At 38.7% G+C, this 15717-nt stretch overlaps 1 protein-coding gene across 1 annotated transcript; it reads left to right on the forward strand.

Annotated features, from left to right (window-relative positions):
* The first annotated feature begins 602 nt into the window (after positions 1-602).
* Positions 603-1658, forward strand: LOC149082805 (uncharacterized). Its single transcript, XM_089235967.1, has one exon. The coding sequence runs from the start codon at positions 793-795 to the stop codon at positions 1540-1542; it is 750 nt and encodes a 249-aa protein (XP_089092093.1). The 5' UTR covers positions 603-792; the 3' UTR covers positions 1543-1658.
* The last annotated feature ends 14059 nt before the right edge of the window (positions 1659-15717 follow it).

The following is a 15717-nucleotide window of genomic DNA, read 5'->3' on the forward strand; positions in this document are numbered from 1 at the left end:
TTTAAGCCATGTATGTTAACCCCATGGAAGGAGGACCAAATGTGCCCCTGGGGGTTATCTGACGTGGACTCCCCCCCCCCCCCCCACCAAACCTAATTTTATAAAAATTAACTAAACGTCACATTTATAGATCGAGTAAGTGACCTATGGCACAATTCCAGAGCATTTAAATGGCTCGTGGCACATTTTAAGATCACTCAAGTAGGCCTGTTTCACATTCACGAATCACTCAAGTAACCCACGACACAGTTCTAGAACATTAGCGATCCGTGGCACGTTTAGAGATACATTGAATGACATGTGGCACAATTTTATAGCACTTAAGCGGCCCCCAGTGTGGTTCTACATCACTAAAATTACCCGCGGCACATTCCCAGATTACTTAATTGATCCGCGGCATATTTACGGGTCACTTGAGTGATTCGTGGCACAGTTCCAGAGCACTTAAGTAGCCCGTGTGGCGTCGCCGCCGACGTGTGGAAAAGAAAGCCACTTCCTCAGAGCGAGGATTAATGTACGCGCTCAAAGCGCCATCAGGTGATTATTCTAGTTATTGCGCAGTTCGTTTCTCGTCATGTATATAGGATATTGTGTGAAATAAAGTCCGTCCCTTGTGTAAGATATGTCTCTGTAACTACACGCAACCGATGCATCTCATAATTCCCGATAATGGTGACCTTGGAAAGTCTGATCATCAGTTGAGACATTATATCTAAAAAAAGAAACAGCGGACGCATCTCAACGGAAACAACACGTGCTGTTGAACATTCTCGCCCACGCAAAAGCGAAAGCATGGCGGACGTGGCAGCGGTAAAGATACCACCGTACAATTTCGCCGATCCTACACTGTGGTTCTTGATGTGCGAATCAACTTTCGAACTGGGGATTCCGAAACCGGTAACGGACAGTCGCACAAAATTCAACTACATAGTGGCCCATCTACCACCGGAAGCAGCTTCCGTCATCCGCGATGTCATCACGAATCCAACTGCAACAGATCCCTACGGACACGTGAAATCGGAATTAATCAAGCGCAGTGGTGAATCGTCACAGCAAGAGATACGGAAACTTCTCACTGGGGAGCAACTCGGTGATCGTCGTCCAAGTGAACTTTTGCGCGTCATGCGGCGTCGCGCGGAATCACACAGCGTTCCGGACGAGCTCATGTTGGAACTGTTTCTTCAGCATTTGCCAACATCTGTGCAATCTATCCTGGCTGCAGTCACACCACTAACGTTGGACAAAGCGGCCGAAATCGCCGATCGCGTCATGGACGTAGCACCACAAGCGGTAAGTGCCTGTTCTAACTCTTCCGCGAATTCCATCGAGGAACGTTTGTTGTCGGAAATCGAAAAGCTCCATGTGCGAATCGACGAGATTTCCCGAGGGCGAAGTCGTAGCCCGTACCGAAATCGCTACCCGCGACAGCGTAGCAGATCGAAAAATCGCGACGAGTGTTGGTATCATCGACGATTCGGCACCGATGCCAAGAAATGTGTCTCTCCCTGCAAATATTCGGGAAACGAACTCAGCAAAGAGTAGAGGCGACTTGCTCTTTGCCATCTACGTCACGTCGCCTGTTTGTGAAAGACATGAAAACGAATCTATCTTTCCTCGTTGATACGGGCAGTGATGTTTCGATCTTGCCGGCAAGCCTTTCTCAGCGCAAACAACGGCCTGTTCAAGCGTTCGCAGCCGCGAATTCATCATCCATCGAGGTGTACGGCCAACGTATTCTTTCCGTGGATTTCGGCTTGAGACGAAATTTTTCCTGGCCATTTTACATCGCCAATGTGTCAACTCCTATACTGGGTGCGGACTTCCTTCATTATTTCGACTTAGTCCCGGACCTTCGCAACAAGTTCCTACGTGACTTGAAAACGAAATTGAAACGTCCCGGACGCGTCTCAAACGCAACGTGCATTCATTCGGTGAAAACGATTACCGGTGACTCGGCGTATCACAAGCTGATTTCTGAATTCCCGGAGATCACTAAACTTCCTAATCCAAATGCACCAGTAAAGCACAACACCATCCATCATATATCCACAAAAGGACCGCCTGTGGTGGCGAAACCTCGTAGGTTAGCTCCAGACAGATTAAAAATAGCGAAATCGGAATTTCACAACATGCTGCAACTGGGGCATTTGAGACCTTCGAGGAGTAATTACGCCTCACCACTTCATATGGTACCAAAAAAGGGTACCTTGGAATTTCGACCGGTCGGAGATTTCCGTGCTTTAAATGCACAAACGTTAAAAGACAAATATCCCATTCCTTGCATTGCTGATTTCACTGCTGAACTACATGGTACTAAAATTTTCAGCCATGTGGATCTCATAAAAGCCTATCATCAGATCCCAATAAATCCTGATGACATCCACAAAACAGCAATATGCACACCTTTCGGATTGTTTGAGAGCACCAGGATGCAATTCGGATTGTGCAACGCTTCTGCAACCTTCCAGCGATTCATCGATGAAGTGACCAGAGGACTTCCTGGAGTTTACGCATTCGTCGACGACATCCTGATTGCATCAAAAGATCCTGATGAACACATCCATCATCTCAAGACTCTCTTCAACAGACTTCAAGAATATGGACTCTGCGTCAACGTCTCCAAGTGCAACTTCGGTAAAGAAACCATCGACTTCCTTGGATTCCGGCTATCTACAAGCGGCATCGAACCTCTGACAGATCGAGTTCAGTGTATCTTGGATTATCCACAGCCAACGACCTTGACACAACTTCGAAGATTTCTCGGTATGTACAATTTTTATCGACGTTTCATTCCGAAAGCTGCCGATTTGTTACATCCGTTAATAAAATTTTTCGAAGGTCATAAAAATAAAAAATCACCTCGTTCTGCTCGTGCCAACGACCAACTCGCGTGGACCGATGAAGCAACAAAGTCGTTCACTTTGGCCAAAGATGCCATGGCAAATGCCACACTCCTGAGACATCCACTTCCTGGAGCTAAATTAAGTGTTTGGGTAGATGCTTCAGATGTCGCAGTGGGTGGTGCTCTCATGCAATTAGCCGACAAATGGGAACCCATCGCATTCTTCTCTATGAAATTGTCCAAAAGTCAAAACAAATGGTCCGCATACGACCGAGAACTATTTGCAATTTATTCATCTATAAAAAAATTCAAGCATATGCTCGAAGGCAGGGAGTTCATTATCTACACAGATCAGAGGCCCCTAATTTATGCCTTCAAGCAAAATCCAAACAAATGTTCGCCGCGACAGCTTCGTCATTTGGACTTGATATCCCAGTATTCAACCGATATCCGTCACGTCCAAGGCTCTCAAAATTATGTCGCAGATGCACTGTCAAGAATCGAAATCGACGCAATAACTGGTTCTAAGGACATTAATTTCAAAGAATTCGGGGAATTTCAATCAAGCGACCCGGAACTGAAAGAAATTTTGAAGGGTAACAACCATAGACTTAAGATATAAATAGACCGCGCACGCTATTCATAAAACTTGTCGAACGTGAAGAAAAGATGAGCAGTATTGTCGGGGAAAGAACAGGTTCTGCGCTATTACATTTGGCGCGTTTTCGCAGAAGCTAGGATGTTGCTGTAACGAAATTTGACTCAATTCGATCAAGTTGATGAAAACTTTCCTTCATTTTTTCAATGAATTTCACTCATTTTTATGTGAAATATTTAGGGAGTATCAGATTTGAAAAAATAAATTCTATAAAATAAACAAATATTGGAAAACGGAATTTATTTATTTTCCATTAAGTGATAATTCTTAATAATTTCTTAACACATGGGTTTTTAAATTTTAATTGAATATATAATATTTGAAGGAAGTGAATATAAACAGTATAAATTTCATGAAATAAATTTTTTTGGCACAGTTTTTAATAGCTTTCTAAATATCTATACACACACAGGAAACAAAATATTGTATACAACAAATATATAATGTTTATGTTACTGTAAATTTGATAAATCCGTAGTGCGCGTTATCTTCAGAAATTATGCATAATAGTTGGTAAATATATGCATAATTACCAATATTTTTAGTAAGTTTGATGAATTTCGTAGCATTTATCACTTTTTACGAATGAATCGAATAATTCTCAAAATGAAGTTAGTAAGTTTAATGAATATGGAAAAAATCCATGCTGAAATATCACTTTATTTCAACAACTTAGTTCTGTCCGTATGAGATGCGTGCACTACACATATTTCGCCATAAAAATTAAATTAATAATAAATGCGAAGATAGAGAGAGATTTTTTTTCATCGGCTTAGTTCATGTTGGCTTTTGCTGTATTTATCAGCATATGCAAACATAACCGTTACGAAGAGGGGTAAAAATACTATTATTTTTAGAGGTTGTTATACATTTTTATGCAAAACTGCAATTGTCTAGAGGGGGGGGGGAGTTTTCCTCACGTTCTATTTAAATAGAATATTTTTCATAAATTTCTCCATCTGAAAAGCATATTTTCTTCCAAGTTGAGCAAAACTCGAATGAACTCACTAGCTCGCCAAATCTCGCCAAATCTTGCGGAGACGTATATTTCAGTTAAAACTTCATAAAACTCACAATTTCAATCACTTATTGCCAAAAATGCTATTAAAACATTTAATAATGATTCATGACATTTGAATTTTACCAAAACTTGGAACTTTAATTGAATTAAATCCAAAATGGAGTCGTTAGAAACTGAGATTACGTCAGAAATCCATTGCATCGTCAATTTAATATTCCAATTTTTAATTTATAAGAAGGGGAATAAGCAAAAAAGTATTCCTTTGTGAAAGGATAATGTTCCTCCTTTCCTAAACCGTTCAGAACATCCGAAAGCTGCACACGTGGTGACCATTCTAATGAAAAATAAGACAGCCTTGGAGATCGTCATACGAACAGCCATAAGGAAAGCATTGCCAGCGAGATTCCCTGACCAGCCTTTCGACCGGAATCACGTGACTCCGGATCTTTGCTTCACATTGTAACCCCTCGCGCGCACTCTATAGTATTATTACTCTGTGGTAACAACACATCTCTACAGCTGGAACTGAAGCCATGTCATCTAACAGATGGTGAATTATGGTGTGACATTTCAACTGGCTCACCCAGACCTTTCGTTCCAGACTCGTATCGAAAGCTGATTTTTGACCACCTTCACAATCTATCGCATCCCGGAATCGCTGTAACAAAAAACCTCATTTGCTCACGATATGTGTGGCCAAACATGAACAAAAACATCACAGCTTGGGTACGCTGCTGCCAATCATGCCAGCGATCGAAAATCCAGAGGCACACAAAAGCACCTCTGAGCACCTTCGCACTTCCCGACGCTCGTTTTTCACATGTGCACATTGACATTATAGGCCCTTATCCACCATCAAACGGGAACATCTACTGTCTTACCATGATAGACAGATTTACAAGATGGCCCGAAGTAACACCGATACCGGACATACGCGCCGAAACCATCTGCAAAGCATTCTTTGATTCATGGATCAGTCGTTTTGGGTGTCCCTCAACAGTGACCACAGATCGTGGAACTCAATTTGAATCTCATCTCTTCCAGCAGCTCGCAGCACTACTAGGAACAGATCGCATACGAACCACTGCATATCATCCAATTGCCAATGGTCTGGTCGAGCGATTTCATCGCACCCTAAAAAGTGCCATCATTGCTCACGACAATACCAAATGGTCAGAATCGCTTCCGATAGTCCTCCTGGGTCTACGATCCGCTTTCAAGGAGGATCTTCAAGCTACCTGTGCCGAACTGGTGTATGGAACCACTATTAGATTGCCATCTGACCTACTTTCAGATGAGGTGTCCAAATCTACACCAGACGCTACCTATGCATCAATGCTGTCTTCGCTCATGAGGAGTTTATCACCCGTATCTCCATCTCATAAGAATACTTTCAAGATTTATGTTCATCCTTCCTTAAAATCTTGTTCTCATGTGTTCTTACGCGTAGACAAAGTTCGACCTGCATTAAGCGCACCCTACAATGGACCATATCCTGTAGTGCGAAGGACCGACAAAGTTTTTGTAATCAAAGTAAATGGTAAATCTATCTCAGTGTCTATTGACAGAGTCAAACCTGCATTCGCCATGGATGACAGAGAACCACCTGCAGTCACCGAACTACCAAATGAGATCAGTTCTAAACAGGACTCCAAAAGTCCAGTGTCAACGACAGAAAAAACAGTAACAACTCGTTATGGACGAAGAGTTCATTTTCCAGAACGATTTGTTTCGTATTTTTGATTGCATATGTTTTACACCCATTTATATTCTTGTGTTATGCCTTTACATTTTCGCATATGTGTACATATTATTTTCGCATTTCTCGCATAAGTGTTAATTTACATTATTTATTTTTTCAAATCATTGCAAACATGTTAACATCGTATATATTCGTATTTTTCATTCGTCTTAGCAAAATATTGAATTCTCAGCTGTCGCAAGTATTTATACACACATGCACATTGGTTATTATTTGTTATAATTTTGTATCATCAATATGTGAATGTCAATCTTGTATTTCCTACATTAGCGTTCGCTCGCTCACTGGGGGGATAGTCTGTGGCGTCGCCGCCGACGTGTGGAAAAGAAAGCCACTTCCTCAGAGCGAGGATTAATGTACGCGCTCAAAGCGCCATCAGGTGATTATTCTAGTTATTGCGCAGTTCGTTTCTCGTCATGTATATAGGATGTTGTGTGAAATAAAGTCCGTCCCTTGTGTAAGATATGTCTCTGTAACTACACGCAACCGATGCATCTCATAATTCCCGATACCCGTAAACATTTCCAGCTCACTTTGATCCATGAAATATGTAGAGATCACTAAAGTTGCTCTGTAGGAGACTTATCAATAGGGAGAACGTTAGTTTAGGTGCCCACATACTAGCGAAAGGTTTTTCCTCGTTTTTGGCGCACCTAGTAAGATGACATTAAGAATATTTCATAATTTTATAAAGAAAACGTCTATGAACGTATATATATATTATAAAGATACGTTAAAAGATATACGTATAAAAATATAACGTATATATTGTAAAGATACGTTGATGACGTAAGCATCATCGAACCCCACTCCTCCCCCGTCATCAAAAGCCCAGCAAATCGAGACCCCCGATGCTGGCGTAATACTTGAATGACCCCTTACTTGAAAATAAACAAAAATTCAAATTTAATGAAATAAATAAATTCAGAGTAAACAAAAGAGAGTGTTCAATAATTTGGGGAACCCTGTTTAATAACCGAGAATACTACGGTATGACTTGGCGGCCCGCGGGCTTGCTTCATGGGAAGTTTAAATCTGTGGTGTTTGGTCAGAACATGATAAGTCCAAAATCACATTTTTGAGATATAGCATTTTTATTGTCATTTAAAAATCAGAAATAAATCATACACACAAATGCAAATGAAAATATCATACGTCAGAATGTTGTTTAGCCGTGCGCACGTATTTGTGCATTTATCTCACTTCTAATTAGTTATAATTAACAAAACCTACTACTAGATCAAAAAGTCATTTTTTGGAGATATCATGTTCTGACCAAACGCCACAGAATTTAGCCCGCAATGTCTGAAAGTTGAAGACCCCCCCCCTCCTCCCTCCCTCCCCCCGATCATATAGTTGTACACCGAGTATAGTGGCTGTACTGGTTACGCAAATTCGACCAGTACGACTTCAAGAGACGACAACACCGTCGAATTGCAATAGATTTATGTTACTGTAAAAATTCATAACGGCAATTGGTTTAGTTTTTTCAAAAGCAACTCATTATTTTACTTCTCAATTAATCTCCATGAAAATTACAGTTTGAAATGTTACATGTTTCTAACTCGCAAAAGAGGGACTGTATGCAAGACTGTTCTAACAGACTCGTGGTCCTCGGGCAAAGTGATGTTTTGTGGCCTTACCCAGCTGGAAAACTTACCTAGCTCTTGTGCGGACACTCACGGGACTAAAAAAAATTTTCGTAAAAGAGGGGTGACCGTATCTGGGGGGGGGGGGGTTCTGTTGGAACTGTAAAATACAATATTAACAACGACTCTGAAATGGTTCATTTGAAAATGAACGAACTCTCTGACAATATAAGATGCGGTTAAATTCATTAATGTACATAATTATTTCAATGATGCGCGGTTAAAATTACAAAGGGTTTATATACAAAGAAGTTTAACATGAACATATTTCCTGGACAGATCATACGGATCTTTTGGGAATACGTGAGGACCATGTTATTAAAAACCGTTTGTGTACTGAATTTTTACACTTTTTGGAAAAACTGATCAATCGATGTTTGATGTGGGTTTTTCTGAGTATTCCAACTCCTTAAAAGTGTATTTTAAGCCCTGATAGACAAAATACAGCGCTTTTCCGTCATTGTATTCACATGAAAATGTATTTAATCCATCGAATACAGTACTTCAAAAACGTTATTGTATCGTCCAGTACTTCAAAAGCTGAATAAAATTTTTTACACAGGTTTCTCGCTCCTTACGCTATACATCTTCCATCCTCTTCTTTACATGGCTCTGGCATTGTTAATTTCTAAACGATGTCGGATATTTCTTGGTGAGTGGTACGATCTTCTATTCTCACTTATCATCAACAGAAGCATAATCTTTATGCACTATATTTGTGTCATTATCAATTCCCTTTCCCTCTTACAAGAAAAGGGTCCAAAGGTGTCTTCAAAAAATTATGAAAAATTTTAAGCACATGCATCTCACTTAAAAACACATAAAAACAAAAAAATTAACGGCGAAATGCAATTATTAAAGCTGCAAAAAATTATTAGACTGACAGCTTTTGGTTACTGATCGCCTCTCGCACTCCTTGGCGATATCTATAAGAAATTTCCTTTCACTCTTTTTACTCACTCTATAGCTCCTGTATATATATCAAATTTCAATGGAATGCGTCCACTAAAAAGGACGCAACAGAGTTATAAGTAGTTTCAGTATGCTGACAATACTCAGACCTATGTAGCTCCCATTTTGGTGGACGTATTCTATTGAAACTTGGTATATACGTTGTATGGACCATGAAAAAGAGGAAAATGCAATAAAAAAGTGCCACTTTTTCACTTGGTGATCAAAAATTGAACTATTTTGTTTTTATAGCATAAATCTCTCCCATGATCTCATTAAGATACTTTAAAAAATTATCTGTGTTCGGATGAGTAGTTTTTAGGAAAATTATTCAGAGTCCGGGAACTTTAAAATAACACTTTAGTGAGTTTCAAGTTCATTAGACTCTCTCTCATCTAAAAACCTTGAATGTCATTGTATGCACTAAAAAGATTGCTCGAATTATCTAGAAACGTGTCAACACGTTTAAACTATACGTGAACGCTTAAGAAATCAGAAAAACGAACTAAATTCCAATACCATACATGTCTCTGAATTACGTCACAAAAAATGTATATTTTAAGCAACAAAGAACCCATTTTTCAATGACGTCTTTAAAAATCACCGATTTTTTTTTTTTTTGCTTCGTAAATTTCCCGGATGAGTGACGATATTTATAGATGAATGTAGAGATATTACATGCCAGCTTAAGCTGTCAATCGAAAGTAACATGTGTTAAGAAAGAGCTTAACGCTTCTCTTTTCGCCTCGAGCCAATCAAAATTTATTCAACTGTGAAATTTACTCCCTTTTTCTTTCTCTTATTTCCTTTAAAAGAAAAGAGGGGGAAAAATTTGATGTTTTTTGCCATTTCTTGCCAAATAAAATACATCATGTAAATTTTTTTCTTACACAAAAATAAAAAACAATCCGTTAATGTGTAATAACTGTCCTATTTTATAACCCCGCAGGGAAGAAACGCTTATCTACAAAAATATTTTAGTAATGATAATAATCACTTATATGAGTGATTGGTCGTCATTTCTTGACACATGGGCGTCAATATTCTTTTCTACTACTATATTCTTATACGGGGTGTTTCACGAAAAGTGTCTGAAAAGAATGAAAATTTTACGGTTATTTAAGGTACCCGAGACTACCTTGCTTGTCACTTTCCTTTGAAATGGTACTGAAACGAATTTTAATGGCATATTTTTTGTACAAAGCGTCCCAAAACGATGAGAACAATAATAAATTTTGAACCATACCTATGTCATTTTCACAATGAAAAGGTCATTTTTATTTCAAATTTTAGGCAAAATTCATGTGATATTCCAAACGATTTCAAAAAATTCTATGAATGGAATGTTTTGTTGTTCTTACAGTACATTTAAATAGTAATAGTGCATGTTATGAACCGAAATTTACAGGATTGTATAATATGCTCATAAATTACACTCAAATCTGTTGATGTACGTATGAATTTTTGCAAATTTCATTCCATATTTTGTCTATAAAAACACTGTAATTAGACAAATACATGTGATATACCTTAGATTTTAGCTTATAACATCGGCAATATGTAGCAGAGTATCATATTAAAATTTTGTAATGATACATTTTTAGAAATCGTGTTTCGAACTCAAGTAAAATGTTAAAAAATATCATTCTTCGTTTTAAACGTGATTAATAATTTTATTCGCGGAATACTTATGTGTAAAAACGAAACACTAAAGTGGACGTAACTTCGGTTCTGAGCGTAATCTAAACAAAACAAAACCTGTTTTGGAATCACGAGGAATAGGGAAATAATAAAACATAAAAAAATAAAAATCGGTATTTTCTTTCAAAATGTTTCAAACGTAGTCGGATACCTTAATTTGATTTAAATTAATTTTAAAAATGCATGAAAATATACCATCAAAAGCAGAAAAATCGAGCTTTGATAGTTTTATTCGTATTAACAATATTTTTTTTATTTCATGCTTAAAATAATAATTGAAAGATAAAAATTTCAATTTCCAAACCATTCCTAATAAAAAAAAAATTTACTGTTACAATTTCTGTGGTGTTTTGTCAGAACATGATAACTCCAAAATCACGTTTTTGAGATACAATCATTTTCATTGTCATTTAAAAATCAAAAATAAAGCTTACACGCAAATACAAATGAAAATATCATACATCAGCATGTTGTTTAGCCGTACGCACATATTTGCGCATTTATCTCACATCTCATTAGTTATAATTAGCAAGACTTACTTTTAGATCTAAAAGCCATTTTTTCGAGATATCATGTTCCGACCAAACACCACAGATTTGTTGCTGTTGCCTTTCTATTATACCTAAAATATTTCCCATTGACAGACACGTGGCCAAAATTAGATATAGGCCATCAAGATATTGATGATTTAAATTCCTAATATTTTTGTCTATTTCTACGACTATCTCTTTATCTTTTTCATACTTGGTCAATTTACCGTTTAGAATTTGGCAAACAAAAGAATTTCATCAATATCTCGACAAATTTTCGTTCAAATATTACGGAGTAAATTTACTCTCTTACGTTTTTCTTTTTGGAAAAAAAATCAGCAAAATTTGAAATTGATTTTTCTTCATTTGGGCTGCATTAATATATATTTCGAGTCCTATTATCAACCGCACTCAATTATAATTTCACGATAGAAAAAATAACAGCCCCAATCCCCTTTTTCCCAGTTATCTTTACTCCCTTTTTCGTTAATTTTGGGCACTGAGTCAATATTTTCATTCCTTACAAACATTTTTCGTGAAATATCCTGTATAAAGCGTTAAAAAGTAATCGTAAACTCCTTTAAGAAGAGTGTGAGGATACAAATACAAATACAAATACAAATACAAATACAACGCCACAACAGGCAAAATGCCCAACGAGGTGGCTGATAAAAAGATGCCCATAAAAATATGGTTGTCATATGTTTCAAAAATACAGCAACCCAATTAAAAATGCAATTAACACAAATTACAAACAATATATACACATGATAAAATATTATACAATGCCCATAAAGAATACTTATGGTTGTCTTATTCTAAGAATGGATAGCTTCTCGATTTACCCCAACATGTTTATCGTATTTCTTTTTAAACGTGTCAATTGTGTTACAATTTACTACCTCCGGGGGTAAGCTATTCCATTTATTAACAACCCTATTGGAGAAAAATTCCCTGCGACACCATAACCTTGCATTGTCCCTCACCAATCGATACTGGTGTCCCCTTGTAAAAGCAGTCGATTGGCGGTGTACTAAAAGTTCATGGTCCATCCTATCCATCCCATTGAAAATTTTGAACACTTCGATCATATCTCCTCGACACCTGCGTTCATCCAGTGTAAACATATTCAAAAAATGAAGTCTCTCTTCATACCTCAAGCCCCGTGTGCCAATAAGGACACGCGTAGCTCTTCTCTGCACCCCTTCAACCAAGTCTATGTCCCTCTGTAGGTATGGTCTCCAAAACCTTACAGCATACTCCAGTCCAGGACGAACTAAGCCTCGAAAAAGCGGAAGAATGACTTTAGGAGAACGCGAAGAGACCTTTTTGAAAATGAGACCAAGCATTCTATTCGATTTTTTGACAACCGCTGAACAATGTTCAGAAAACTTAAGTCGCTCGTCAATGAGAATTCCCAAATCGGTGACTCTAGTTGCATCCGGGATAGTGACACCATTCAACTCGTAAGAGAACCGTGGGTTGTTCGAACCAAAATGAGCGACCATGCACTTATCTACGCTAAACGTCATGCTCCATTCATTTGCCCATGCTGCAATCTTGTTTAAGTTGGTCTGGAGCAACTCCCTATCGCTTTCATTTCCGATTACCCCCATTAGCTTCACATCATCTGCGAATTTGCTAGTAATTCCATCGATACCCTGATCGAGTTTGTCGATAAAAAGTGAAAAAAGTATGGGGCCAAGGACACTTCCCTGAGGAACTCCACTTGTGACGTCTGTCCAACCAGAGAATTCCCCGTTCACCATAACTCGTTGCGACCTATCTCTTAACCACGATTCTATCCAATTCAGCAAGTTGCCCCCTATTCCAATCTCGTGTAAACGCTTCAAGAGTTTGCCATGTTGGACCCGATCGAATGCCTTCTGGAAATCAAGGTAAACAACGTCGACATTTTTGCTCTTACCCAAAGCCTTAGTCACGTAATCATAGAAGCAAAGGAGGTTAGTTACACATGACTTCCCCTTCCTGAACCCATGCTGATTATCCGACAATACATTATTCTCGTCTATCCACTTCACAAACTGCCTTTTGATGATAATTTCCAAAATTTTCGAGAGGGAGCTCGTCAAACTCACTGGACGATAATTAGACACCACTTCTCTACTACCCTTCTTAAATATCGGAACAACGTTAGCCAGTTTCCAATCTCTCGGGACGATACCCTCAGCAACACTACTCCTGTATATCTGTGCGACTGGCCCCAACAATTCATTAGCACCTTCCCTGAGAACCCTGGGATAGATATCATCTGGTCCTGGTGCTTTGCTTGCACATACATTTCTTAGAAGATTTAGGACCTCCACGTCTTCAACTTGAATATCGTTGAGCGTTTTATTACCCCATGCAACACCCGTATATCGAATATCATTATCTCCATTAAAAACCGACGCGAAAAAGTCATTGAAAGCACTACACATGCCTACATTGCTCTCTACTTTTGAGCCTCCTATCGAGAGGGGGCCAACTGTCCCCTTACATCCATTATTGACGTATCGAAAAAATGATTTTGGGTCAGAGCCAATGTTATCTGCCAACCTAGATTCAACTTGCTTTTTACTATCCCTTATCGCTTTCTTCAACAGTCTTCTTTTATCAGTAAACAATGATAGGTCACCTCGTCCACTTTTATACTCTCTGAATGTTCTTTTCTTTTCAAGATAAAGGTTCCGCACGCTATCCGTGAACCATAGAGGGTGTGATGTACAAACACGCTTTTTTCGAACAAAGGGTATGACGTCGTGCAAAACAGAGGACAGCTTCGTACTAAATTCTTCCCATTGACTTACCACCCCTACTGATTCCAACCGGTCTTTGAAAACTTCCGCTAACCTTCTTCGCAAAACATCAAAGTTAGTTCTCCGAAAACAAGGAACCAGTCTTTTGTTATCAACCTTACCCGAGGAAAAGTTACAGTGAAATCTGACGATACGATGATCACTGGAAGAAAACTCTTCCCCCACCGAAACATGTTCAACTAGATCCTCAGAACTAGTAAGAACTAAATCCAAAATAGCAGTACCCCTAGTGGCTTCTGATACATGCTGATACAAAAAATTTTCGAGCACCAACTTAAGAAAGTCTCTTTCATACTGATTTCCAGATGAAAGGTTCTCCCAATCAATACCCGGGTAATTGAAATCCCCTAGTATGAGAACCCTCTTTCGCTTACACCTGTAGGAAATTTCATCATGCATTTTGGCGATATAGTTTTGATCCCTATTCGGTGGATTGTAACAAACCCCAACAATAAGCTTATGACGTCTTTTGTTCTCAAGTTCAACCCATATGGTTTCAATATCACTTCTCTGCACGTTACACTCTCTAGCCTTGAAACATGATTTCACGTATATCAACACTCCACCCCCTTTCCTATCAGATCTATTTCTCAAAAAATTATCGTATCCGGAGATGTGTAAGAAAGATTCATCCCCATCGTTTGCCCAAGATTCTGTAATGGCTATAAGATCCAAGTCCTCCACAACTATCATAGTTTCTAAAAAATCTTTCTTATTACCCAAGCTCCTGGCATTTATTAACACACATTTTAATTTGCCCGGTGGTTTGTTGTCAATCGAGAAGCCATCCAAGTCAGAGGTGGGTAATTCCCCGTCAGTACTGTTGTGATTATCATTAACTAACCCGCATTCCCGACTACGTGGTCTGGGAGTAAAAAACCTGACCTAAGACTATCGTAAACCTCCCAGACCCCTCTCTTATTTAGATGGATCCCATCCGAACGAAGCCACCTATCGGTAAATGCGGGAAGCTCCAAAAACGTGACCCCAAGTGAGGAGCAAATGTCCTTCAGGCCTATATTGAATTGGTGGATCCTACTCCTATATCCCCTACTACCCCTTGGCAGCACTGGAATCACTGCCACATCTGAACCCCCCTCCCTAGCGGATAATAGTAAATCCCGGTATTCTGACAGAGACTCACTAATATACAGTGGAACCTCGTTCATACGTCTCTCAGTTAAACGACTTTCACGTTTATACGACGTTCGACTTCGGTCGCAATTGGTTCTATACATTTTAATTCCAAAATTATTCATTTTAATGCCAAAATTATTCATTTTAGTGCCAAAATTATTCATTTTAATGCCAAAATTATTCATTTATTCGATGCAAAACCTCAATTATTCGGCGCTTTCGTTTCAAATCGTACTCCGAATTTTTTGAAAAAGTGTCATTAATATTCATCAAATGCTCACAATTTTTGTATGTAACAAAAACTAGTTACTGCAACAGTTTTTCTTGCATATTGTCATTGCAAAAGCCATAAATTTTTGGGTGATTGCTAACGTATACGAAAATACGTTCAGAGTGGACATTCAAGGGATTTGTTTGTTGCTTGTGTCTGAGTGGCGTGGTGGTGAGATGCTCGTGAAAGTTGCCATCAAATCCCAGGTTAGGACTAGGGGAAGAATATAGATAACAAGAAATTTTCCCTTACGAGCTTGAGGCGACCACTGATAGATGGCGGTTTCACCCCCAACCCAACTCGTTAATGGCAGTAAATTGCAATATAGTGATATGGCCGGAGCTGGTGTGTGGTGAAATAGTTGTTTATTGCTTAA

The sequence above is a fragment of the Pholcus phalangioides genome, unplaced genomic scaffold (genome assembly GCF_987345545.1).
Source record: "Pholcus phalangioides strain wild (caught in Gottingen) unplaced genomic scaffold, Ppha-v1.0 ptg000009l_1, whole genome shotgun sequence".
NCBI classification, from domain to species: domain Eukaryota; kingdom Metazoa; phylum Arthropoda; class Arachnida; order Araneae; family Pholcidae; genus Pholcus; species Pholcus phalangioides.